This window comes from Choloepus didactylus, chromosome 5, assembly GCF_015220235.1.
Source record: "Choloepus didactylus isolate mChoDid1 chromosome 5, mChoDid1.pri, whole genome shotgun sequence".
NCBI lineage: Eukaryota > Metazoa > Chordata > Mammalia > Pilosa > Megalonychidae > Choloepus > Choloepus didactylus.
Window position 1 is genome coordinate 41,544,820 of NC_051311.1, and position 25,216 is coordinate 41,570,035.

Sequence of the window (25,216 nt, forward strand, 5' to 3'; positions counted from 1 at the left end):
AACTTAGATTTGTCTGGAAGGGTTCCCATCATTAACTGATAAGAGTGGCTCACATGCCTCAAGTGCTTGCCCAAACAATATAAGTTTATGCTGAACACCCGCTTTCCCTCTGGGACTCTGGAATTTGATGACACTCAAGGCAGGGGCCGCGGATGTTACCAGGCCCCATTGAAAAGTCTGGGCACTGAATCTCTAATGAGCTTCCCCAGTAGAAAACAGTTCACACAATTCATTCCTGGGAGAATTAAGCATAGTCTTGTGTGACTTCACTGGGAAAGGTCTCTGGAAGTTTGTGCCTGGTTTCCTCTGGACTTGACCCCATGCGCCTATTCCCTTTTCTAATTTTTCTTTGCATCCTTTCACTGTAGTCATTCTTAGTGATGGGTGCAACTATATGCTGAGTCCTGTGAGTCCTCCTAGTGAATCATCCAATCTGGGGGTGGTCTTGGGCAAACCTGACACGGTTCCTTATCTTCCCCCATTGTCCCCATTCCAATCTGGTTTCAACCGGTTTAAACTGGTCTTTAGTATCTACACTTCTATACAAACTTCCTCATACTATGCTCCTCCTGAATAACGAATATTTGCCCAAAAGTGTAACCTATTAGTATGTAACTGGTGGACTAAAAACAAGGCACAGCTAATTTGTGTCTGAAAAAGTGTTGGGAGGTGAAGGTGCCACTCTTGGGGTTTTGCAGCGGAAAGGGGCACTGAAATGAGAAATTTGGAGGGAATGAAATACTTCACCTACTTTGCAATTCTCTCTGGCTAGAAACAGGTCTGGTGAAGATGTATATGAAACCTTATGTATGCAGTTTAACCCAAAAATTACTTTTAGGCTCCCATCTTTTTTTAAAATATGTTTTATGCTTAAGAGAATGAATCGTATCTCTTTTTAAAATACTATTTCTTTAGTTTTTTTTCTAGTAAGCAAAATGGAGATTGTGCTGTATTTAAAAATATAATGTAAACTTAAAGGAAAATTTTAAAAGAATGAAACTAATTTAGTAAGCCTCTAAACACACTCAAATATGCAGGTAAGTTACTGCAAGACTAGAAATGGAACCAGTCATCATACAAAAAATACCTGATTTTGTAGTTACATCATCATATTCTGCTTCATTTCACATGCTGATATTCAGAGTGTCTCGGAGAGCAACTGAGAAAATGCTCCATATACCTTTCAGGCAGTGATATTTATCCCAGGTACTTTTTGGCTTTTTCTGACACTAGGAAAAAGTCCTTTTTTTGGTCCTTCAGTGGCCAAAGAAAATTTTAAACAAATTATGCTTCATATTAACTGGCTTAATTATAATAAAAAGCTATAATTACTATTATCCAAATTAAAAAAAATTACACTAATCAAAAAGATATTAACTTTGAAATTTCTATGTATGTCTATCTGTAGGTCCCCTTAGAACCTTCCCAAAGTTTTATAATCAAGAAATTTTAATCAATGTATTAGAATTAATTTAAGTAAGAAAATAATTAGTTTGCAAAAATAAAGTCACTTCCTGATATGCTTGATAGAAACAAACTATTCATTTTCATTTGTGTTCCATTGAAGACCTTACTGAAATCTGCCAGATGGTTTATTTCCAAATGGTCCACTACAGAATTCTCTGGGATGTTTTAAGATTGGCTCTAGCTAGAGTTCTGACTTCCATTTGGACCCTGCTCTCCTTCACTGTTTGGAGTTGCTTTTGGTCTCGGCATCTAAGAATAGCTGCCATCTCTCTTCTCTCATCAAAATTCTTCTACTGCTCATATAGTTTAAACATAACCCTGATTATTTCCAAAATCTTTTCCATAGCCACAGAAAGCTCAGCAACCCACTGTCTGGCATCTTTCTGCTGTACAACACAGGCTACATGTAGGCAATCTAAAGCTATCACAAAAGGAGGATCCAGTAGGCAAAGATCTGTTCTGTAGGTATCAATCACTGTCTTCCATGCAAGGGGAAGCAACATGTCTTCTTGGCCCATGTCCTGCACATACTGGAGCAAAGGAATATAAGGATGGTACACTAGCAAACAACAATCCATTAGTTCTAAAAGATAGAATTCACATCCTAATATATAGTTCATCCTATAAGGAAAGTCCTTTGGAAAGGCATATGAAAATCTAGTTTTTAATACAGAAGTAGCAGCAGAAATCAATCTTGTATTTGAGACTACTCCAAATTCTTCTATTTTGGATGCCAGAAACACACATGTAGGAGCCATTAGTAAAGGATCTATACTTTTCAAAGAATAGCTGGCATAGAATCTCTTGAAATAGACCACAGCAGTGGCAATAATTTGTTGTCTTAATTTAAGATGTTCACCTAATGCTTGGACAACATTTGTAAAAAATATTTGTAATTGCCAATATTCTTCTGAGAGAAACTTTAAGTCCTTTTGGCGCTCCTTCAACAGATCTTGTTTATCCAAAATCCATTGCAAATAGTGGGAGCTCTGCTAAAAGTTCCCAGCTATGGAACACAGCTTGCCCTCATTAAAAAAATCACCAGCCGGCAGGGCGGTCCGCGGGGTGACAATAGATCCAGCCGGTCGGTTAGCTGCGCCCTTCTATCTGATCAGCTCGGCTCCCTTCTGTGGTGACAACTTCCTCCTTCATCTTTAACCCTCTTTTATTTCAGAAAGGATCAGAGCAGGCAGACTTGAAGCCATAAGTAAGATTCAGTTCTAGGTTGGGGCAGATTCTCTAAAGTGAATCCCTTACTGTTGCTCTAAGACTGTGAGTCCAATTTGGTAGCCACTAGCCACATGTGGCCAATTAAACTTAAATTAATTAAAATTAAATAAAATTAAAAATTTAGTGCCTTGGTCACACTAGTCACATTTCAAGTGCTCAATAGCCACATCTACTGGCTATCATATGGACAGCACAAGCTATAGAACATTTCCATCATTGCAGACAACTACTGGGTAGCGCTGCTCCAGAACGATAACCAACATACCAACAGATGAATGCAAAGCTCTGGTTCTTTAGTGCTCGGTGTCTCCCCCAGCAGAGAGCTGCTCTTGCAAATGAGGGTTTCCTCCTCACTTCTTTACGGCATTTGTGGTGAAATTATATGAAATGATTATGAGAACACCAGTATAAAGCCCACAGATACAAATTTATTATTGAACTCTGTTTCTGTTCCTACAAAGACCTGTCCTGAATTAAGGATTAGTTCATCACCAATTCAATGTCAACTTCTAAATGAAAAAGGTGACTTCTCCCCTTGGAACAAAATCATAAATTATGAATATAAACTTGGAATGGATCCAAACCAGCTGTGTCACAGGACTTTCTCATTGCTGAATACAGAGCACCCCATCTCCATAGCCCTTGTTGCTGCCACTGCCCATGGGAGAGAAGAGGTCTTCCCTCAGATGGCTGATTCCTAGTCTCATTCTGCTCCCTGCCCCTGTCTCTAACAAGAGTTCCTCCAACTACACTCATCTCAAGCAGTTTCAGCCCTGAGTGACTTTAGCAGCAGTAAATACAAAGTGCTAAATACTGAGGGTGAGAATATCTTCGTGTGTGTGCACTTGTGTGTATGTAACAGTACCAGAAGGAGGAAAATTCTGCATGAGAGCAGAAATAGTAGAGACTGCCCTTCTACCTTGTGAAGGGGGAGTACAAAAGGTAGGAAGGAGCCTTGGCTATTGGAGTTAGGTAGACCAGAAAAGTTGGAACTTTAGGAGTTATCTCAACTATAAAAAAAAACCCTAAGAACAAATGTTCCAAACTGAGATAGTTCTGTAGGGTTCTCTATTGTATCAAACATAATTTTCTGATGTGTAGAGTCATAAGACAAAGCTTGGACTTATCACTGTCCACAAGGAAATGACCAGCTTCAGTTGTGAAATGGCCACCAATGGCCCAAGGTGGGATCAATAGCTTGTTCTCTTTCCTCAACCCAAAAGTGTAGCTGTTAAATGTGCTTTATTACAGATGCTACTATAAACTAAAGTCTTATTTCCTATAGATTTTAAAAATACAGGCAAACTTCCTTTTGGGGTCATAAGCATAAGTCAGGCAAATGCTCATTTCTGCAAAAGAAACACCCAAACTTAATTTTGGTGCATCTAATTATTTGTTATACTTAAACAAGAACAGATGAATTTTCCCTCATGTAAATTTGAACGATTATGATGAAGATTAGATATCCCTGATAGTAAAAAATATACAAAGATACATAAGTAAAGAAATAAAATATATCAGAGTATTTTCTCAGTTCTCAGGTCTAATTCCTGGGTTATGTTCTGCTTTTACAAATTCCATTCCAAGGTGTTAGGTTATTGTGCTGGTTTAAATCCTCTGTACCCCCAGAAAAGCAATGTTATTTTTAATCCAATCTTGTGGGTGCAGACTTATTGTGGGTGGGACCTTTTGATTAGATTATGTTTCTATGGAGATGTGACCCTGCCCCTTTAAGATAGATCTTAATTAGTTTACTGGAGTCCTTAAGAGAGCTCAAAGCCGACACAGACTCAGGTGCTTGGAGATGTAGACAGAAAGACATTTGGACATGCTAAGCTAAGAGATGAATCACAGAGTTTGCCTGAAGAAGCTAACTGAGAACCCACAGACACTTAGGAAGAAAGCCACTGGAATCAGAAGCTGAAAGCAACACAACCCAGAGCAAAGGAGCAGGATACGCCAGCCGCATGCCTTCCCAGCTGATGGAGGTGTTCTGGACACCATTGGCCTTTTCCTCAGAGAATTTATCTACTTTTCCTCAGAGAAGGTATCTACCTCTTCATGACCGTAGAACTGTAAATTTGTGAACTAACAAATCCCCATTGTAAAAAACTCTGCTATTTTGCATTCTGGCAGCTTTAGCAAACCAGAACAGTTATTTAATGAAAAGTGATGTTTTGTTGTTGTTGTATGTTTGTTTTTGGTCTGGAGAAAACTGAGGCAGTCAGAGTTAATTTAGTATCTTTGAATAAACCATAAGAGAGTTGTGTGATATACACAGCATCTCCAACCTGACCAAGGACTGACATCACCTCTGCCCTCCTTCTACTCAGACATCCCTTCCCGTAACACCCTGGAAACCTGCTGAGCTTTGGCTGCTATAACCTTGAGTACAGCCTGCTCCCGAGCACATCTTGTTTTGAAAAAAGAGTACATACCCAGATGTTTTCTTAATACATGCTCACTAGCCTCTGGCACTTAGCAACCTTTGTTTCTCAACAATATATTATCTGAAGAGTGGTTGCTATAGGCACAGACGTATTTGAGTGAACTTCTTGCCATCTCAATGTCCAACATGGGGTGGCTGCAGCTCTCTGTAAATAAGTTTCCCTATTAAAATGCTTTTGGACCAATAGCCTTGGTGATTGGAATCTCAATGGCCCCACTGTAGGGCAATTTGGGGCAGTCCTGGCTAGGTCTTCCCCTATTTCTTCTTTTGGGGTGAGTCCTGCTACTGGTTCTGCAGGACACAGCAAGAGTAAGCCAAGTTCCCAGTGAAAATGGTGTTATCCCACAGCAGTCCTGATTTCTTGGGCCAGTTACACTATTATCTCAGGTTTCTCAATGGGAAAGCCAGAGCAGAATATTCGAAACATTTATGTCTTTTCACAAGTCTGATGAACACCAGTGAAACATTTTTGTTAAACAAGAGGCCATATTTTAAGTTCAAGTCCTAATTTGCATCCTATGCAGTAGAAGAGGATTAAATTCTGAATAGGTCTAAATACCAAAAAATAAAATTGATTAGGATAATCTACTAAATTGAATTAAAAAATACTTAAAACATCAGATGTAGGAAATACAGAAAAGATTATTGAGACACTTAGTTGTCTAAAGCTTGTGTAAGTCAAGAAAAACTCTGAATGGATGCACGTCTAAAGTCTCAGTGGACACAAGACCTCTCCTTTATCAGAAGATCATGCTGTCCTTGTTGAGTCTGGTTTTTCTATTCACACTTAGGGATTGAGAGAGATTCTTGGCCTAGCAACTGATACTGCTCCCCCCGCCATCCCTCATAGGCATCTTGAAGGCATTCATTTACTTTAAAACAATTGATGCTTGGATTGGCTCAAAGATGAAATATAAGGACAGTACACAGAAGTTACCTTTCCTTTTTTTTAATTTGGGACTCCACAGCTAATTCCAAGAGGCAGTTTACCATGTTAGAAAGTGGATACAAATCCATATGTACTATTTCCTATGTACACATACCTGGTGAATTCTGAATTACAATTTATTTTAAGGATAGTATATACAAAATATTACATAACATTTAGAATAGTTTAACCCATTTTTTTTCTGATGACTGTAATAAGATTGCTACTACAGAACTACCAGCAAACTACGAGAAGAGGCTTAATTTTAAAGTTCTTCTTCAATAAATTTCTCTAGTTTCCAAGGCCTGCATGTAAATAGGATTGTGAAAAGAAGCTTTATGAAAAGCCAAGTAGGTATCGTAAAGTAGGTGAACTGGAACACAGTTTTAATTATGCCAGAGTGAGGTAGTTTATAGCTCAAAGCTTAGCACCCTAACAATAGATTTAAACTACTGACTAATTGTAATTTTGTCAGTAATAACCTTGAGACATAGGTAAACAAAAGTGTAGAACACTCTATTTGGATCTCAGAAGGGCCAGTGGGGGTTAATCTAATTTAGATTAAACAATGGGTTCTATAAATTTAATACTCTATGTGCATCTTAATTTAGAATTGCCAGAGAAAATATCAAAACTTAGCAAGAGAGTTTTTTTTTTTTAATTCTTAATTTGAAGATAAACATCGGATTCAAGGGATTTTCAAGGTACAAAGGAATGAAAGTTTTCATTCAGTTAAGATGAATAAATGTGCAAAAACCTTGCTACAGTTATAAATAATTTTGTGTATAAATCCAGTGATAGCTCATCTCTTGAACCCCTATAGCAATTATTGTCTGTGCAAGTTTTTTGGCAGTTTATCATGAACTGCCTTGTGGCACTGCTTCCAGTGTTAGTTTGAAATGCTGTTTAAATCTTTTGTGGTTATTTAACAAATCACGTTCATTTAACGAACAAACATTTGAGTGCCTACAATGTGGCAGACACTGTCCTTGGCACTGGGATAGAGGCCTCTGCCTTGAGGTTCCCATCTGCTGTTGGGGTTGAGGGTGATAATAAAGGAAACAAATAGATAGAAGAGCTAGTGTCAGTCAATGGAAAAAGTGCAACAGGGGCCTGGTGAGATGTGTGGCTGTTAGCAGAGTGGACAAGGAAAGCCTCTCAGAATAATCGACATTGAAGCTGAGTCCTGCATGAGAAGGAGTGATTCTAGGTGAGGCTTAAGGGGAAAGGGTTCCAGGCAGAGGAAACCATGACTAAAAGTCCTTGAGGTGGCGACAAGCTTAGCATGATGGAGGGACTGAGAAGACTGGGGGATTGGAATGGCGTAACTGGGGATGACTGGTAGGTAGGGGAAGATCATACCGAGTCCTATAGCATATGGTAAGGGATTTGGATTTTAGGAGTGATGGGAAGCCATGGGTGGGTTAGAAGTAAAAAGGGCTATAATTTGACTTACAGTTTTGGGAAGTCACTCTAGCTACTAGGTAGAAAAATGATTTTGATGGTGAACATGAAGTTCAGCCTGAAGGTTTATGTCTTGGTCACCAACTTTCCTGTAAGATTCTTGAGGGCAGCAAATACAGTTTGTGTTTCTTGATATTCACAAGGCTGTAGATCAAAGGTGAACTACTAGTTAGTACTGTATGCCTCTATGCTGAAATAATAGTATGCATGAGAAAGATGGGAATATAGCTGAAGGAGAGAGTGAATCCTTGTTCATTGGACAGCAGTGGATGAACTGCAGAGTTACTAAGACTAAATTTGAAAAAACAGATAAAGTCTGGACAAAAGCAGCCAGAAATCCTGCCGTAATCCCATACAGTTTTCAAATCCTGTATATTTTCAAATTTCCAAATATTTTGTAACATCTAGATCAGGGATCAGGAAATGGTGGCCCTTGGGCCAAATCCAGCTTGTTGCCTGTTTTTGTAAATAACATTTTATTGGAACCCAGCCACATCCATTAATTTACATATCCTCTATGGCTGCTTTTGCACTACAGTGGCAGAAATGAGTAGAATGTGATAGAGAACCTGTGGCCTGCAAAGCCTAAATACTTCCCATCTGATCCTTTACAGAAAAAATTTGCTCTCCCCTGGGCTAGATGACAGTCTGTTATATGTGGTGGTCATTGGGATGGCAAGTGCTGTTTCATTATTGGGATCTTAGTGTGTTCTATTATGGTCCTCCAGAATCTCTGTGAGCAGTTTCAAAAGAAGGCAGTAAAGAGGATGGTATCCAGTTGCAGCCAGCAAAGAAGAAGAGCAAATGAGGGATGGTTTCCCTGGAAGAACATCACACTTGGAAACTCAGCAAACGCAGCAAGGTCTAAAAGGTATTGTGGGCACTACTGCCAAATTAGGAAGGAGGGTAAATAGCTGGATGCCACACTCTCAGCTGTGAGACAAGGAAGGTCTTCTCCAGGAATAGGTACAAAGTCAAGGCGAGAAACTAGAATTTAGGACAGAGAGATGTGAAGAGCTTTTCTGAGGATCACATCTGTCACTAGTGCCTTGTTTCACAATGAATGATAATGACGATGATAACTAGCAGAGAGCACTGGCTGCGTACAGGGATTAGGCTTTATGGAACAACCCCAGTGATGTGGACATGATGATTCTCATTTGAAGCCTAGGAGAGGGTGTGGATAGGAAGCGAAAGCTCCAAGAAGGGAGGGAACTTGCCCAAAGGTACATGGTCAGTGAAGGAGGGAGGGATCTGGACCCAGGGGTGTGAGACTCCAAAGTCCATGCTATTTGATAGGCTGTCACATAACCTTTCTACCCAAAGTGTGGTCCTTGGATCAGCAGCAGCTGCCTCATCTTATAGAATCTCAAATGTTGCCCCGGACTTTCTGGATTGGTATCTGCATTTTAGCAAGATCCCCAGGTGATTTCTAAGCATCTTAAAGATTGTAAAGCACTACTGGACAAGGCCCCTGAGCTTTACACTCAGACTCCACAGGAATCCAGCTTCCATCCTCATCACCTCTGTTTTGTTAAAAATTTTCACGTTGACTAAAACAAATTATTACAGAATAGGGACCATGCCCATTCTTCTCAGTAAAGATTGTTAGGTTGAACTGAATTCCAGTTGCTGATCCTGGAGTAAGTTAGAATTTGTTTCACCCAATGTTTTTCTCCATTCCAAGTGTGCGCCACTCTAGAAATTTTTAGAATAGGTACACCGAACCTCAAACTCTTCTGAAAATAGTTTCAGAGAGATGCTTGGAGAGTTCAGTAGAGGAACCCAACATGGGGATTCACAGGGAGAGGACGAAGAGAATACAGGACTCACCCAGCCAGCAGCCAGATGTGTAGAATCAACCTTGAAGGTCAATCTAGCTCACACTGACTATCTTTTCTGTGGGACATGATGATTTCTCCAAATACAAGCAGTATTTGAAAGGACAGGTAAGGAAATCAGCCAGATGTCCCAAAATACCGTATCTATTGTGCAATAGGCCCACCTTTCCCCCCAAAACTGTAATGAATTTTATTTTCCATTTCAACAGTGAGTTTATAGGTAAAGTTGAATAGCCAAATAACATTAAAGAGCTGATTCCTCCTGAGAAATTGCTCATTTCTTCTAATTCTTTAAAGTCACTCTGGAGTCTGGAAGACAAAAGCAAAGTCTTCTTTCTACATTGAAAAAGTTGCTGCCTTTGTAATTGGAATTGACCTCAGATATACCCAGAGGGCTCAATCCCTTAATGGGAATCAGCCTAGGTTGTGATCCTGAAAATTTCACTATTTCTACTTGTTCTTAGAGGTAGTCCTGCTTTTCAGTTGTTAGCAGCCCCTGGCAACAGCAATAGCAGTGAGGCCGGGACAATAAGAAAAAAAAAAGAGGTTAATGGTTTCCACATACCAGTCTAGCTTTTTTTTTTCTTTTTTCCTCTTTTCCCCTGCCTTCTACTATCAATCCCAAACCACTACAACTAAAAGTAAAAGGAAAAATAGATGTCATCAACTTTCTGCCACTGAGCCCTCATCCTTGCAGTAGTGGGTTTTCTAACAGGGTTTCCAGATGGTTGATCCCACACAGGGTGAGATTGGGAGCTCCAGCACCATATTATTACACTGCTCAGCTGTTGATAAGCAGGGACCAAGGTCAGAGTTCCAGGTCAAAGCTTCCTCTTTAAGCTTTAATAATCGTCTTGGTATTGATGGGAACTGCTAAAGATGAAGTTTCATGTCATACTATCTCCTGATGTGCTCGGTTACATATGAATTGTGAGACCTTGGCCTGGTCACTTAACCTCTCTAGACCTAAGTTCTTCCATCTGTGAAATGAGAGGTCTGCACTCTAAGACTCTTCTCTGTTAGGATGTTGTGGCCCTCTTTTTTTCTGCTTTTTGCAGTACTTGAGTCAAATATATATAGCTATATTTTGTGGGAAGAAATGGGTAAAGGAAAAGAATATGGAGGATGTTCTAAGGAAATAATTACTGATGCATTTGTGGTGTTGATGCTTCCTCTGAGCAGATAATGATGGTGTAAAAGCAACACAGGGTGAAAACCAAGCATAAGTAAATAGGATTTAGTTAATGGCCCAGGGGGAAAGTCATCCTTTGGGCTGGTAATACAATTAGTACTGCATACAGCAGTGGTCCAGAGCCAAATTCTCTTCTCTGGGCAGGGCTAGGTAGGAGAACACTTTTCAGTATAGGAAAGCAGAGAGCCAGAAATCCGAGTCCAGTACATAGACCTATGGAGGAGGTGGAGGATCCCAGGAAAATAGACTATAATTAGGATAGCATAACACAATGTCAACTCACCCAGAATCAGTAACTCTGTTAGGGAATCCCAAAGCTATAGGATGTTGAGATTTTTCTACTTGAGTTGATAGGTGATGTAAGGGTAGAAGTTGGGTCCCAGGCCAAACCAGGCTTTATCAGTTCCCTCTCTTTGATGTATTATTATTATTATTATTATTACTATTATTATTTTAATTCCATAAACATTTGTTGAGTCCTTTCTTGGTGTAAGACGTGATACTGCTAGGAATACAAATGTGTCCAAGAAAGACCCTGTCCTTGCCCACTTTTAATAAATGAGATAAGGGAAAGGGAACATTCGTTTTATTACTTGTCAAAAGGAGAGTTGCAGAATCAGGGAGTATCTTCCCTCCTCTAAGAATGGGACTGGGGAGCAGTTTTTGTGTGCTCTTTATTTTTCTCCCACTTCCAGAGCTAGCCTTGAATATAAGGAGAGTACAGTAAGTAGAAGACACAGTTTGGTGGAAGCAATACTGTATGTGCACCAGTGTTTTGTCTTCCAGGACACACAGGAAGACTACATTTCCCAGTCACCCTTGCAGTTAGATCGAGCACATGGGACTGAGGTTTGGACTATGAATTGTGGCCAATCACTTAAAAACATTCCATGTGACCCTCTAGTTCTCTCTTCTTACACATTGGCAGCCTTGGAGAGTGCACGTTCCGGAATGCAGACTATGAAATGGAGAAACCCTTCTTAGCCTACACTGGGCTTGGTGTAAGCAAAATATAAACCTTTATTGTTTTAAACTATTCAGATTTCAGCATTTATAACCTATCCTGATAATTCAACAGTGCTAAATAAGAGGTTGCGGGGGGCCTACCTCATTTTCCATGTTTTACAAAGACTGCCTTCTACCAATTAGCTGTTCTTTGGGGTTGGAGTTTCTCATTCACACTTTAGAATGCATTAATCCAGTTAGACTGTTTAAATATTACCTTACCTAGCTAAATTTACCTGCTCTGATGGAACTGAGGTTTTCCTGTTAAGGTAGGAAGAAGTTCAGAATAGAAGAGGGGAGTGTGTGACAATTTGGGAGCATGCAGCATTCTGAGGAGGACATGGGGGCAGGGGGTGTACCAGTGGTGGGATTTTGTGAGGCAGAGAACAAGGATATAGCGCTAGGTTCATGGGAGACCTGAAAGAAAAGATTTCAAAACGAAAGACAGAGGGAGATTATCTGAGGCTAATTAATACTTCTTAACAAAAGGCCAAACATAGCCACACCCTGAAAGCATAAGGCAATTTTTCTTCTTTCCCACTCTAATCCTAGCCTCGACTCCAATCAAGTAGGGTAGAAGAAGCGAGAACTCTGGAATGACACATTCCTTTCCAGTCCCAGCTGTTAAACTTATTGGCAAATCACCCAATAATCCTGATTTTGTTTCCTCATCAATACACCAAATCAATGATACCACATCATATGGGGTGTTGGGAGAATCAAGTGAGAAAATGAGTATATAGTGTTTGGTATAAAACCTGCATGCTGGGGCCTTCCCTTTTCTTGTCCTTTCCAAGCCTGAAGCTTGGAAAGTAAAATGGGGATAGATAAGCAAATGACTATTCTCTAGAATGGGGAGAGCTGACTACTTCTCCTCCACAATCAAAATTATCTCCCAGCCTCAGGTGAGACTTTGCCCCTCTCTCATTCTCCTGCCCTCATTAGCTGCATTGAGTGAATCACAAACAGATCTTCCGAGGAATATTGTGTGTCCTTTATATGCTCGTGTGCACATCTATGGAGAAACCAACTAAGCATCCACATTGGAAGTGTTTGCTCCCTGGAGAGACAATGTGTAGACACAATCATTCCCTTGTCTTTTTGGGTAAGGGAATGGCAGCTTATGGTGCTAGTTTGTAAAATTCTTGCAGTAAAAAGAACATGGCCTTTATATTACTGTGCATATACAGTTACATTCCCACAGAACGAATGTCCACTAGCATTTGAATAAAATTCCATCTCCGTCTTTATTTCTTTCATACCAGGCTTTATCTCTGACCTCTGAGTGTTCTTGACTTTGCTTCTTTGCCTCTCTGCGACACCTCTGCAGCTATAAGAAATTGAATTTACATCTTAAACTTGCCAGTAATTAGCTGCCAGAGTGGGTTTCTGGTATGGACTTGGAAGAAATCCTTGAGTAACACATTTTCCTGAATTGTTTCTGCCCAGGTTGATTGAAACACTTGAGTTTGTAGAAAACTTCCTCCTAATTAATTGCTTAAAGTCCCCGTATCCCTAGGGTGATATGGTAAATCCTTACTTCATATGCATGTTAGGGAGTAAAGCAATTGTCTAGCAAATACAATATTTCTAAAATTAATTATATTCACTATATGTAATATGAGTAAGATTTCTACTTCCAAAAACTTATTTATTTTATTTTCCAACTAATTTTATGAGAGTTTAGCAAACACTTCCAAGAGTGGTTTAATATTTAAATTTGAAACAATTTCTACGCTATCATTGGTTTCTATCCTCTAAAGAGCTTTATTTTTTATTCCTTCCTAGGTGAACACACATTGTTTAAGAGGGAGATTTGTAATTTCACCTCACTTTTTATCTTAGCTAACCATCCATCACTAGTCACACTTTCAGTTTCATTTAGATTTGAGGTTTCCATTTGAATGTGTTTGGGGAAAAAAAAAAAAGGAACCTGTAAGGGCATAAGCATTTCACAGAGCTATATGGGAAATGCAGCAGACCTCAGTGGAACTCACTGATTTTCTTTAGCATTTTGATTATATGCGTCTATGAATTCAGATGAATCAAAGTAAAAATGAAACTCAGCAGGCATGATGAAATCAACCGAAACCACTGAAATGGTTGGGCAGAGCCCACGAAAATTGTTTCATTCTCTGAGACTAGGGAATAGAACTGCAGCCTAATTCAGGAAACAGTGTCGCAGGGCTCAACTCTTCCAGTAGAGAAAAGAGACATTTTTCAACTATGGATTTGTTTTATGTGTTTTTTTTTTTTTTTTTTAAAACTGTAACATTGAACAGATTCCAGTAAATGACACCAAGTAAGTTAATCCCTGTAACAACAGAATGAATACACTGTACACTTTCAAAAAATATACAAATTTAATCCTCCTAATATTCATGCTATCTTGTTAACTGGCCATGCTGGCCATGGGTTAGGGTGGTGGTGGAATAAGACCTAAATGAAATATTTTTAAAACATGTTTAATTTAATTAGCAGTTGACTCAGGGCAGAGAAGAAAGTCAGGGAAATGATTCTGACCTTTTGCAAAAAAGCTGCTTATTTTCTCTCCTCTATTTTTCTTCCTGGGGCTTCCCAGAGGCTGAGGGGGTGTTCAGTATTTTGTTGTGGAGGGGAAAAAGGAGTAAATGTCATTTTAAAAGCAGTGTTTTGTTCATTTGGGAAACAGAAAGGCTAGTATTTGCCTTACTCACCTCACAGGGGGTTGCAAGTACCCAAGGAGATAATATATGTGAAAAAACTGGAAATGCTGTTGATGTGTAATACATTATCATTATTGTGGCCATTTAGGACATTCTTAAAGTGAATGTGGGTCTCAAAACTCTTGACTACTACCTGGCAAGTATAAGGTATACTACATGGTCTCAGTTGCCTGATAAAAAGGAAGATGTCTCTCTGTTTCTCTCTCTCATCCCTCTATCTCTAACAAAAGCAGTTCAAATAATTGCAATTAAATGTCTGTGCTTTTGCTTTCATCAAATATTAGGTAAAACATTATTTTAAAAAGTCTCTCTGAAGCTTCACTACTGTAAGTATATTTAAACCATGCAGTGTCAATAAATAAGGTAGTAGTTTGCTCTAACAATTTTGGGTCCTAAAAATGCCTCTAAGAGTTAACAGCCTTGGAAATGAAATGAAAATGAACATCGACCACCATACTTTTCCTATGTTTACCTTTTTTTGCAATGAATCCTGTCTGAAATACACCATTTACTGTTTCTTTGAGCATCAGTTGCAATAATTTTTATCATAAAATCTAATATTTAATTATAAAACATTTTATGTTTTCCAATACTCTTCCATGTGCATTTGTTATAATATGATTTAAGCTTCTCTTTCTTACTTCCAAGAGTACCCAGTATGTGCTAGGCAAATAATAAATTCTTCCTATGGACTGATTTATTAAGAGAAAACAGCCTAATATTAGCTTAGCTATATACTATTCAATGTTGCCAGAACCATAACTTTAAGAATAATAATAAAAAGTTTGCAGAAGTTGAATTTTTATATCAGGTTAATCAATACTTAGTGGGAACCCTTTCTATAAGTCAGAAATATTTCACCTTACTCTGTTAATATTAGTAATTATGATGGAATGAAACAGATTTTCATTGGAGACACATGAGAACCATCTAATGTGTGAGCGACACTATAGTACATCTTTCAAAGTATTTGTTTAAAATATTATATTTATTATTATTTTATGTCACAATTTCTTTTTCTTAAGCAGTTAAAATTAGATTTCTTAATGCAGAGTTCTACTAAGCCAGACTAGACAAATGATACATAATTGTTCAATAAATACACGATAAAACTCTCTTTAGATCAGTCTTAATTTTAAAGGTAGCATTTTCATTTTTCTCAGGGCTAACACTATCTCTCTTTTGTTGCAGGAACATCACATTGCTTAATTGCTGACAGCCTCAAATTTACTAAATGGTTAAGCATGTATCATTACATTCCTTAGACACTTCTTTGAGTGGATGCAATAATTAATGATTGAATAGGTCTAGTTCTACCTTGATTTACAGAAGTGGTGATAATATCCCATCTCACATAGTGCTTTTCAAGGTGGAATCCAAAATCCCAGCACTAAAATCTTTATGGCCTCCCCAGGAGGAGCTGGGACGCAGGTGGTACTCTCATTACGACAGCTGAGAAAATGGAGAGGGTTGCCTGAGATCTCTTGGCAAGTCAGTTATTCAGGGAACAGAATCTAGGTCTCCTGATGCCTAGCACACAATCACACAAACATAGAATTTGCAGGAGAGTTGCCCAAATCATGTGTGCAGAAAAGAAGAGAGAAAATGACACTCAGGATGGTCATTGAGGAATCCCATAGCAACCCTGTCACCATTTCTCTTCGACTGCACATAAAGCACCTGAAGGGTATCAAGCAACATAAAATCCTAATGATGCCCTTAATTAGGTGGGGACACATCACTCTAACTCCCTTACCTCCCTCTGACCAAGCTAGCAGCCCCAGATTCCTCTCCGTGGTGTCTAATCCTGAAAGCAAGATAGAGTTATAGAAACAATCTTTGGCGTACAAGGGACCATCAAGCTCTGATGATGAAATCTGATAGCAATAATGTCAAACTTTATATGGCCATAATCCACATTTACAATGATACATGAAGCCATAATTCTACTATTTATATCACCATAAACTAAGTTTATGGTGATATAAATAGTCACGCTAATGGCATTAACAGGCACTCAGTGGCATTAACAGGCACTCAGTGGCATCACAGCTGTTGAGCACTGCTTTTCTGCTATTAGCATTGCTATTTATATCACCATAAACTTAGGTAGTCAAACTTGTTACATTTGAATATACAAGAAAATGGATATCCAAGTTTTATACTCAAATCTAGGCTCCTCTACTGGAGACTTTATGGCTGTCTCCCTCCCCAGTTATTGGAGTCTATGTAAGCTCTCCATTTGGCTCTGCTTGAGTCACATGATGTTTCTTTAGTAGCTACGGTGGAGAAAGTCTGTATTCTGCCATCTTCTGAGGAACCTGGAGATGCTATTTAAATGCGATAAGAAAGTGCCAGCCACAGCTGCCTGGCAAACTTACTGTCTCCTTGGCAGTGCAGGGGACCCACACTCAATTTGGCTTCTGAGCCTTGCCGGTCAGTATCTCCAACCACCACCTGGCTCACTGGCAGGTGATCTTTGTAGGATAAGAAGCCTGCGTCCTTTCTCCTGAATCACAGGGAAAGATAGAAAAGGGTAAGGAGGCTGAGTTAGAAACATGTCTTTTCTGATCACTGCTTAAGTTTTCTTATAATTGACTAAGTTTCAATGATTGTTCAGAAGTTGACTAAGTGAAATTGCAGGTAAATAGTTGTCCTCTGTCCTCCTTAGGGTGGTTTCAAAGTGCATTGCTCAGAAGCAACTGTGTCGTTTTCGTCTTCTGGAAAGCAGGGCTGACACCCTGATTTCCAGAGATTCACAATCAAAATGCTGCATAACGTTTTGGGTTAAGGTAGACCAGATGACGCTGTTTGAACAACTCATGCCTAACAAGGAGCACACATGCAGGGTTCGCTGTTGTAACAATGTTAAAAGTTCAATGAAGTCAACTTAATTTCTCCAACAGCATATAAAACAAAGCTCTAGAAAAAAATCTTTGTCTCTTTAATTACTTTAAAGCAATTTCTTCAGAGGCTTTCTTCCCTGCTGTGTCAGCTAAATATGGGACACCTCTTGTTCCTTCAGATCCTTTTGTTTATTTTAACAATTGAAATAGTTTATGCGAAGTTTCCAACACTTAGCAGGTGCTGGATAAGTGTCTATTTCCATCTATAATAAGGAGTGGGGATGAGGCTCAAACCCAATTTGGTTTTCCTTTCCTTTGTTCTCTTTATACTTACCTGTTTGCAGGTCTCCTAACCCTACCCCAAACCAACCAAAATGAAGGAAGGGACAAGGCTAGACACAAAGTACTGCTTCTCATGTGGAGCACAGAAACACAGGCGATGTCTCTTGGGAATGAGGCCAAGGGGAGTTTACGTGCAGCAGGATGTTTTTGGTCCTGCTCAGCACAGAGTTCATCTCTGTGGGAAATAACTAAGGCCCTCATCCTCTTTTAGGGCTGCTATGGCTAAGGAAAAACCCCTGTTTGGAGTTGGGTGGGAGGCACAAATCAGTGTAAAGCCATTCTACAAATTTACACTCTTAGATGATTTTTTTCTACCATTCAGACTGAATATAAACAATTTTGAGATGTATGTAGAACTAATCACAGAAATGAAAACTGATTTTAGATGATGCAAGAAGTGGTAGTTCAATAGTTGGGTTAGGAGATTTGCTGTCTGCTTTTTTTGTTATATAGCACAGAGACTTCAGGGCAACAAACTTGGAAGGCTGGCTTTAAAATGCAGTGCTGTTAGGAACAGTTACTTATTCTTCTGACCTTTTAGAATGTCAATGAACATTTGCTCCCTCATGTGTCAGGGCTCACAGAAACCCAGGTAGGAGTCATAGAATTTAGCCAGTGGGCCTGAAAAAACACCCTTTACACTGCCTTAGTTATTTCATTGTTCTCAAGTTTCCAAATGAAAGGATTTTTTCCTTTTTTAACTTGTCCACCAAATTAGAACTAAGATCATGCAGAAATGCATGTCTTTTTGACACTGTAGCTACCAATGATCAGACCTCAAATATCTCAGTGAAATCTTTTGCAAACCCACCTTCTCTTATTAGCACTTCTGTCAGTTAGAATCATGTCAAAGAGAGAACAAAGCCTTTGATATTAAACTTGATATTTACTGTTTCTTAACTAAATAAATAATAAATGAAAGCACCCTTTCATAACATATTGTAATTTGACAATGTAATAGATATGATACTGTATATTCCTTATGGAATTTAGGGCTGAGGAGCTCTACAAGTTGACTTTATTTAGAATTACATGACTTTTATTCAGGAGTTGGCAAACTGAGTCCTCAGAACCAAATTCAGCCCCTTACCTGTTTTCTTATGGCCCACAAGCTAAGAATATATTTTTAAATGATTGAAAAAATAAAAAAGGGTAATATTTGTTCAAATTCAGTATCCATAAATAAAGTTTTATTGCAGCACAACCATGCTTATTCATTTATATGATATCTATGTCTGCTTTCACACTACAGTGTGAAAGTCATTGTGTCAGAAACCATATGGCTCTCAAAGCCCATCACACTGATTATCTAGCCTTTAATAGAAAAAGTTTGTCCATTTCTGCTCTAAATCACCATTATCCAATTTTCCTTTGGGAAGTTATTGAGAAAATAACCTGTTACCATGGTGGGCAACTGTGGCCTCTTATGTCTCCACAGTTGAGTGTGGAGGGAGGTTAGTGAAGGGGCAAATGAAGGGGCACAAGAATATTCATTGAGGTGTGGGAAGAAAGAAGAAACTATTTAAATTTCAATTTATGTTAACAATGAGAAATAACTTGAATTTTATTGATAATTCACTTTCTGATTGAATTTGTACTGTTTGGCAGGCAATCATTTGTCACCTTTGGTACAAAAGAAATCTATCTTGAAGGAAGGATGCATGCTTCACAACTTTCCAGTACTTTCATTGTTTTACTCCTCCAGCATCTTAACGGTATGGTTAATTTTATAAAAATAAGATCTTTACATGAGGCATGCCATTGACAGTTTGTAATGAAATGAGTAATCACTATGAAAATCAGAAGGGTAGAGTGCAATGAATTCTTATATATGTTTATCTCTGTGCAGTCATAATCCAAATAAAGATTTAGAATGCCTCCAATACTCCAGAAGGACCTTTGGACCCCCCTCCTAGTCACCATACCCCCCCCACCCCCTCCCCAAAGATAACCATGATTCTGGTCTCTATCAGGATAGGCTAGTTTTGTCTGTTCTTGACCTTTATTTACTTGGAATCAGTATGTACTCTTTTATGCCTGACTCTTTTTATTTGACCTTATATGTATGAGATTCTTCCCAGTTGTTGTTTATTCAAACAATACTTTGAATAATAAAATTGTGCTATATTTTTAAAAAAGGGAATGCTATGTAACAATGAGAATGAACATCCTCTGTTGTTGTAATTTGGGTTGTTCCTAGTATTTGGCTATTATGAATAAAGCTGCTGTGAATATTCTTATGAATGTGTTATATATAAGTACTTATTTATGTTGGGCATTTACCCAAAAGTAGAAATTCTGGGTCATAAAGTACATAGATGTTACCAGATACTGCCAAACAGTTTTCCCAAGTGCTAGTACCAATTTTCATTTCTACCAGCAGTGAATGAGAATTCAGGTTGCTCAGCATCCTTGCTGATACTTGGTATTGCAGGGCCATTTAACAATGAGTGAGAAAATATCTACTTTACAAAGAAATCCATGGTAATGAAAGAGCATTTGGAAAACAAACACTTGGGAATATTCCAATCTTGGTGTAATTTTATTGCCAGGACCGATATGTGTGTAACTTTATAAGAATTTACTTATCTACCCACTTTTTTATAACTTGGGAATATAATTTTAAATCTTTGTAATAATCTTACAAATGTAGAGTTCCAGTGGGTTTTGAGTCTTTAAAAATATATTAAAATGGGTCATTATTCAATTACTTTGTGAGTAAAATTGATTAATATCAGGAAAAATGGAAATTTACAAGCTACATTTTATAAAAACCATTTTTGCATTACTGGTCAATGAAACTGAAAAATTAATATTCATTAGGTGCACACAAAAAAACAGTTTTATCTATACTGATATATATATATACATATATATATATATATATATATATACCAAGTAATTATTTTTTCAAGTAATATTTTCAACTATGATAACCAATAAAGACAAGTAGAAAAATAAAAACAAAAAACAAAAAACAAAAAATAGAAGCAGATATTCAAATTCGTAATTCAAAATTTTAAAAAATAATGTGTATTAATCACATTTCAATTACTAGAAACTTAGAGAAAAACTCATTAATTTCTATTAATATGTTAGAAAATTATTTTTTCATCCTTACCTCATTTTTAAAGGCTTTGTTTTATAATGAACATAAAATATTAGTTCACTAGAACCTGTATATTACTTATATACATATTTTTGGGTGTGTGCCCCAATTTTTTTTAAATGATAGGTTGAGGATCCAAAAATATGCAGAACACCATTCTAATTAATAGAAAACAATAATAATTATAGGGCATCCATCTATTAAGTACCAAAATACACTAAACTGTTTCTTATATATAATATCTAATCCCAAATCGACTCTTCCTTTTAGGCATCATTATCCCTACTATGTGATGAGAAAAATGAGTCAGAGAATTTAAATATCTTGACCAAAGTCACCAGCTCATAAGTGGTAGAGCCTAGATTCAAATACAGATTTCTGGATCCCAACCTAGGACTCTCCATCAACAAAGGAAGGAAAAAAACAGAATAAAACCAAAAATTTACTGTGTCAATTTAAAGCCTTTTACTTGTAATTCTCATTTATACAGAAAGTGTCAAAGTACCTTTTTTCGATATACTTAGCCTGAAATGTTGAAATTATTTGTAAGTAGTAAGTTCAAAGATATCTGTAATGTTTTACTGACCTTCACTCTCTACCCCATGTACATATTAAGACAGGGGAGTTCTAGAACTACCTCATGTCCTAATTAACCACTGCTTTTAATAGTATGTGAAGTTTACAATAGATTGCAGTACAGTTAATTGTCATAATAGATAGTCCTTACCAAGAAAACAGGAAAGAATATTAATATCATCTGAGAAAACAAACAAAAAATGTTACCCTCTCAATCATTTCTGGCCAACGATCTAACTAGGACTTTAAAGATTTTAAAGTTACAAACAACTGTGTGTGAAACTCACAAAGCAGTGTACCCAACATCAGTTGTGGAAACAAATTCATGAATAACAATAAAATGGTTTGTCTAGTACAAAATTTCTGATGTGCTCTTACAGCCATTAAAAGAAGAAAAAGGAGTGGGTGAAAAGAAAAGAATAAACTGAAATCTGGAGAGGGACCCTGCAAGTCACCAAATCACCAACTATGCATCTTAGCCCCTTGTGTGGAAGTAATTTAGCAAGCAAAACAGGCTTTTGTTGAAGGTTATGATTTTTAGAGATTGAGGTGAATCTAATTTAGTGAGATACTCAGCAACTATCATGTTAGCATACTGAACTAATTACATCTGTTAGTGGGCTTTTACATTAGAAAAATTCTATCTTCCATTTCTAATAGGCCCTGAATGCAGAATCTTGAATAATCTTTCTATCAACATTGTCACTAAAGTAAAGCTTGAGTCTATGGATTTTGCTCCTCTAATCTTGCATTACTCTTATTTTGCTTCTATCTTGTCTTCCTAAGGAATTCTCTCTTACTCTGCTCTTCTTTTTCCTGCTTTCCTTATCCTACTGAAAAGCAAACAAACCTCTAGGCATTTTAGGCTTTCTCTTAGCTCTGTGGAAAAACAAACAAACAAACAAACGAACAAAAAACAAAACAAAACAAAACAAAAAACTGAAGCAAAATAAATATCCTGAGCTTCTGCAATTGTGAGCTTTCTTTTATACAAGATTTTATGAAAGTTAATATAGTATGGATCTGTCCTATAATTCTAGTAGAGAAAAAGGACTTTTCCCTTCAAAACTTTTAGAATTACTTGATTATCCTTTAAACAAAATGAGAATTATAGTCAGTGCACTTTCTTGCATTTCCATTTCAGCATCACCTAAGCTAGAAATTTCTGGAAAGAATCCTAGAAGTAAAAAATTTCAATATAAAGGATGTCTGAGAAGAGACATAGAAATGGGAAATAAACATATGAAAAGATGCTTAATAGTATTAGTCGTTAGGGAAATGCATATGAAACTACACTGAGGTGTAACTTCACATCTACCAGAACAGCTAGAATCAAACAGACAGATGATAACAAGGGTGGGTGGGGATTTGGAGAAACCGCAAATATCATACGTTATTGGTGGATATAAAGTGGTAGTCACTTTGGAAAACAGTTTGGCAGTTTCTTAATGAGTTAAACATAGGTTTATCACATGACCTGGTGGTTCCATTCTTTGGTATCTATCGCAGAGGAATGAAAACATATACCCACATAAAGACTTTAGTCAGCTGTTCATAGCAGCTTTTTTTACATAATAGTCCCTAAATGGAAACCCAAATGTCCATCAACTAGTGAATGGATAACCAAAATGTAGTATATCCAGCCAATGAAATATTCAATAATAAAAAGAAATGAAATATGGATACATGCTGTAACATGGATGGATCTCAAAAACATTATGCTAAGTGAAAGAAGCCAGACACAAAAGACTGCATGTTCTACAATTCCATTCATATGAGATGTCCAGAAAAGGCAAATCTATTGAGACTGAAAGTTGATTAGTGGTTTTCAGGGGTGGGGAGTGGGAGCAGGCATTAACTGTAAATGGGTATGGTGGAATCTTATAGCGGTAATGGAAATGTCCTCAAACTGGATTGTGGTGATTTGTTGGAATGAAAAATGAATTGTACACTTAAAATGGGCAAATGTAATGGTATTTAAATTATACCTAAATAAAGTTTTTCTTTTTTTTTTAAGAGCTGAATAAAGTATTGAATAACAGTTGGCAATGGGGAAAGACATTTGCTTTCCACATGTCTCACTAGAAATACTAGTGCGTGGAACTACAGAGTGGTATGATTCCTGGCCTTGGGTCTTCTACTCTGTGACTCTAAACCTGTGACTACAAATCTTTCCGGACTTCTATTAGAGACTTTACCCTACTTTCAAAGTTTATATCAATATTTACATATTCCATTGACCATTGACCTTGTTTCCAGAACACACTTCCCATGGAGCCCTTTTTCAGTCTTCTCACCCTTGATTTCTACAAAAGTTGTTTAACATGAGCCAAGATTTTAAAGTGACACAGAACATTCCACCAATTTCATCAATGTTCCAATCTCATCCTCAGTCTTTATTAAGAACCTATCTCCTTTTTCTCCAACACATTATACCTGTCAGCTTCCCAAACAACTTTGAAATTGGGTTCTGTACCTCATTCACACAAAGCCAAATATCCTTGGTTTCCAGAATAGTAAAGTTCTGTTCTACTGTAAACCATAAGCAATTATAATATCCTGGAAATGCCAACATTTTTAGCATCAAACTTTCATTTCTGAAATCTTTTGTCTTATTCTTTGTTCAGGAAATATGTTTACTTTCCCTTGATTTCTACTGAAGTTGTTTAACATGAGCCAAGATTTTAAAGTGACTTTAAAGTAAAAGATATCTTTGCATCTTTTCTCTTTGCCCTTTCAGCAACTTACTGGCCATCCGTGGGCATATTGTACTTTCACCACAGCAAGTACTGAAAAATGGTAGGTCAAAAGGTAAAAACCCACAAGTATTTTCTTGAATAGTTATTACTTTACTAATAATTTGACTAAAGAGGTTTGATTAATTTTTAATTATTTTTATTAAATTATTGTTCTAATTCTTCCCACACCTTCAATTAAAAAGTATGAAAACAATTTAAATTTGTATAGCATTTAAAAATATTCATAGTGCTTTCCCATGGATAATCTCACTTGATCCTCGTAACTTTGTAAATAGGTTTTGGAGGTGCAAGAAAATAGAGATATACAGTTTAATCTGACAAATTCTGATTCCCAAATAATCATTCAGCAACACATTCATTACACAAAGTGAGGCAGACACTACAAAAGAATGAGATGCTGCTTCAAGGTATGATCCAAAATAGTACCTAATTATTTACAAGTTTGTATCTGAAGTTACATAAAAAAGATAGGAAACCTATAAACTCAAATTAAGACTATTTCTAGTTGTAAACAAGTATTGAAATGAGAATTTTTATTGTTTGTTTCTTCTTTCCTTCTACTTTTTTTTTTTTTTTTTGACTCTTTCTATATCATATATGCTCTGGTGATGTGTCCCATTGCCTTTCCCTCAACAGGAAACCAATGTCCTTGCTCTTCCTATATCCTGGCTCCTATTCTAACCCACTCCCAGAATTCCATGTATTTTATAAAAGAAGCAATGTCTTAATGACACAAAGGTCTACTACTGGAATTCAGTTATCTGTGAATGGTGCAGGTAGATTGGGGAGAGGGAGGAAACTTCCTGGCATCACTGAACTGACTCTGTGAAGGTGATGCATGTTCAAAAAGGGTAGCCCTACTATCAGCTTGGAGCAGGTTTGTCATTCCTCCATGTTCATTTGCAAAATCTACTTTTGTACCAGAAATCAGCAGCTTTGTTCAAGGAAAACACATAGGGGCTATGTGAGCATGGTTGGATCATCAGAAACTGAAATAAACAACAGAGCTGTCTGATACATAATAAAGTAGAACTTTCTAAATACTTCTAATTGTGTCTTCAGTCACCACTGACTATTGAGCTTTCCTCAATGGATGTAAGGTAGTATTCTCTACAAAGCAATGAGAGTAATTAAGAAAACAACCATCACGATTAGATCTTTAGAATCCATGTCTGTGTCCCCAGTGAAATGCAAGTAATTACAGACTCAATTACTCCTTTTCAGTGGGAATAGCTTAGGCCTTTTATAAATGCAAGACAATTATCTGTTCAGTTTAGACTCTCTTTAGAAAGCCTCTGTAACC

At 37.4% G+C, this 25,216-nt stretch overlaps 1 protein-coding gene and 1 pseudogene across 1 annotated transcript in view; both read right to left on the reverse strand.

The window, feature by feature from the left end:
• The window catches only part of CNTNAP2 (contactin associated protein 2), a 2,391,149-nt gene that overhangs the window by 442,368 nt on the left and 1,923,565 nt on the right, over positions 1–25,216 (reverse strand). The window contains exon 15 of the mRNA XM_037835931.1: positions 16,663–16,790. Coding sequence (XP_037691859.1) covers positions 16,663–16,790 — 128 coding nt within the window. The remainder of the gene's footprint in view (positions 1–16,662; positions 16,791–25,216) is intronic.
• Positions 1,633–11,690, reverse strand: LOC119534735 (annotated as a pseudogene).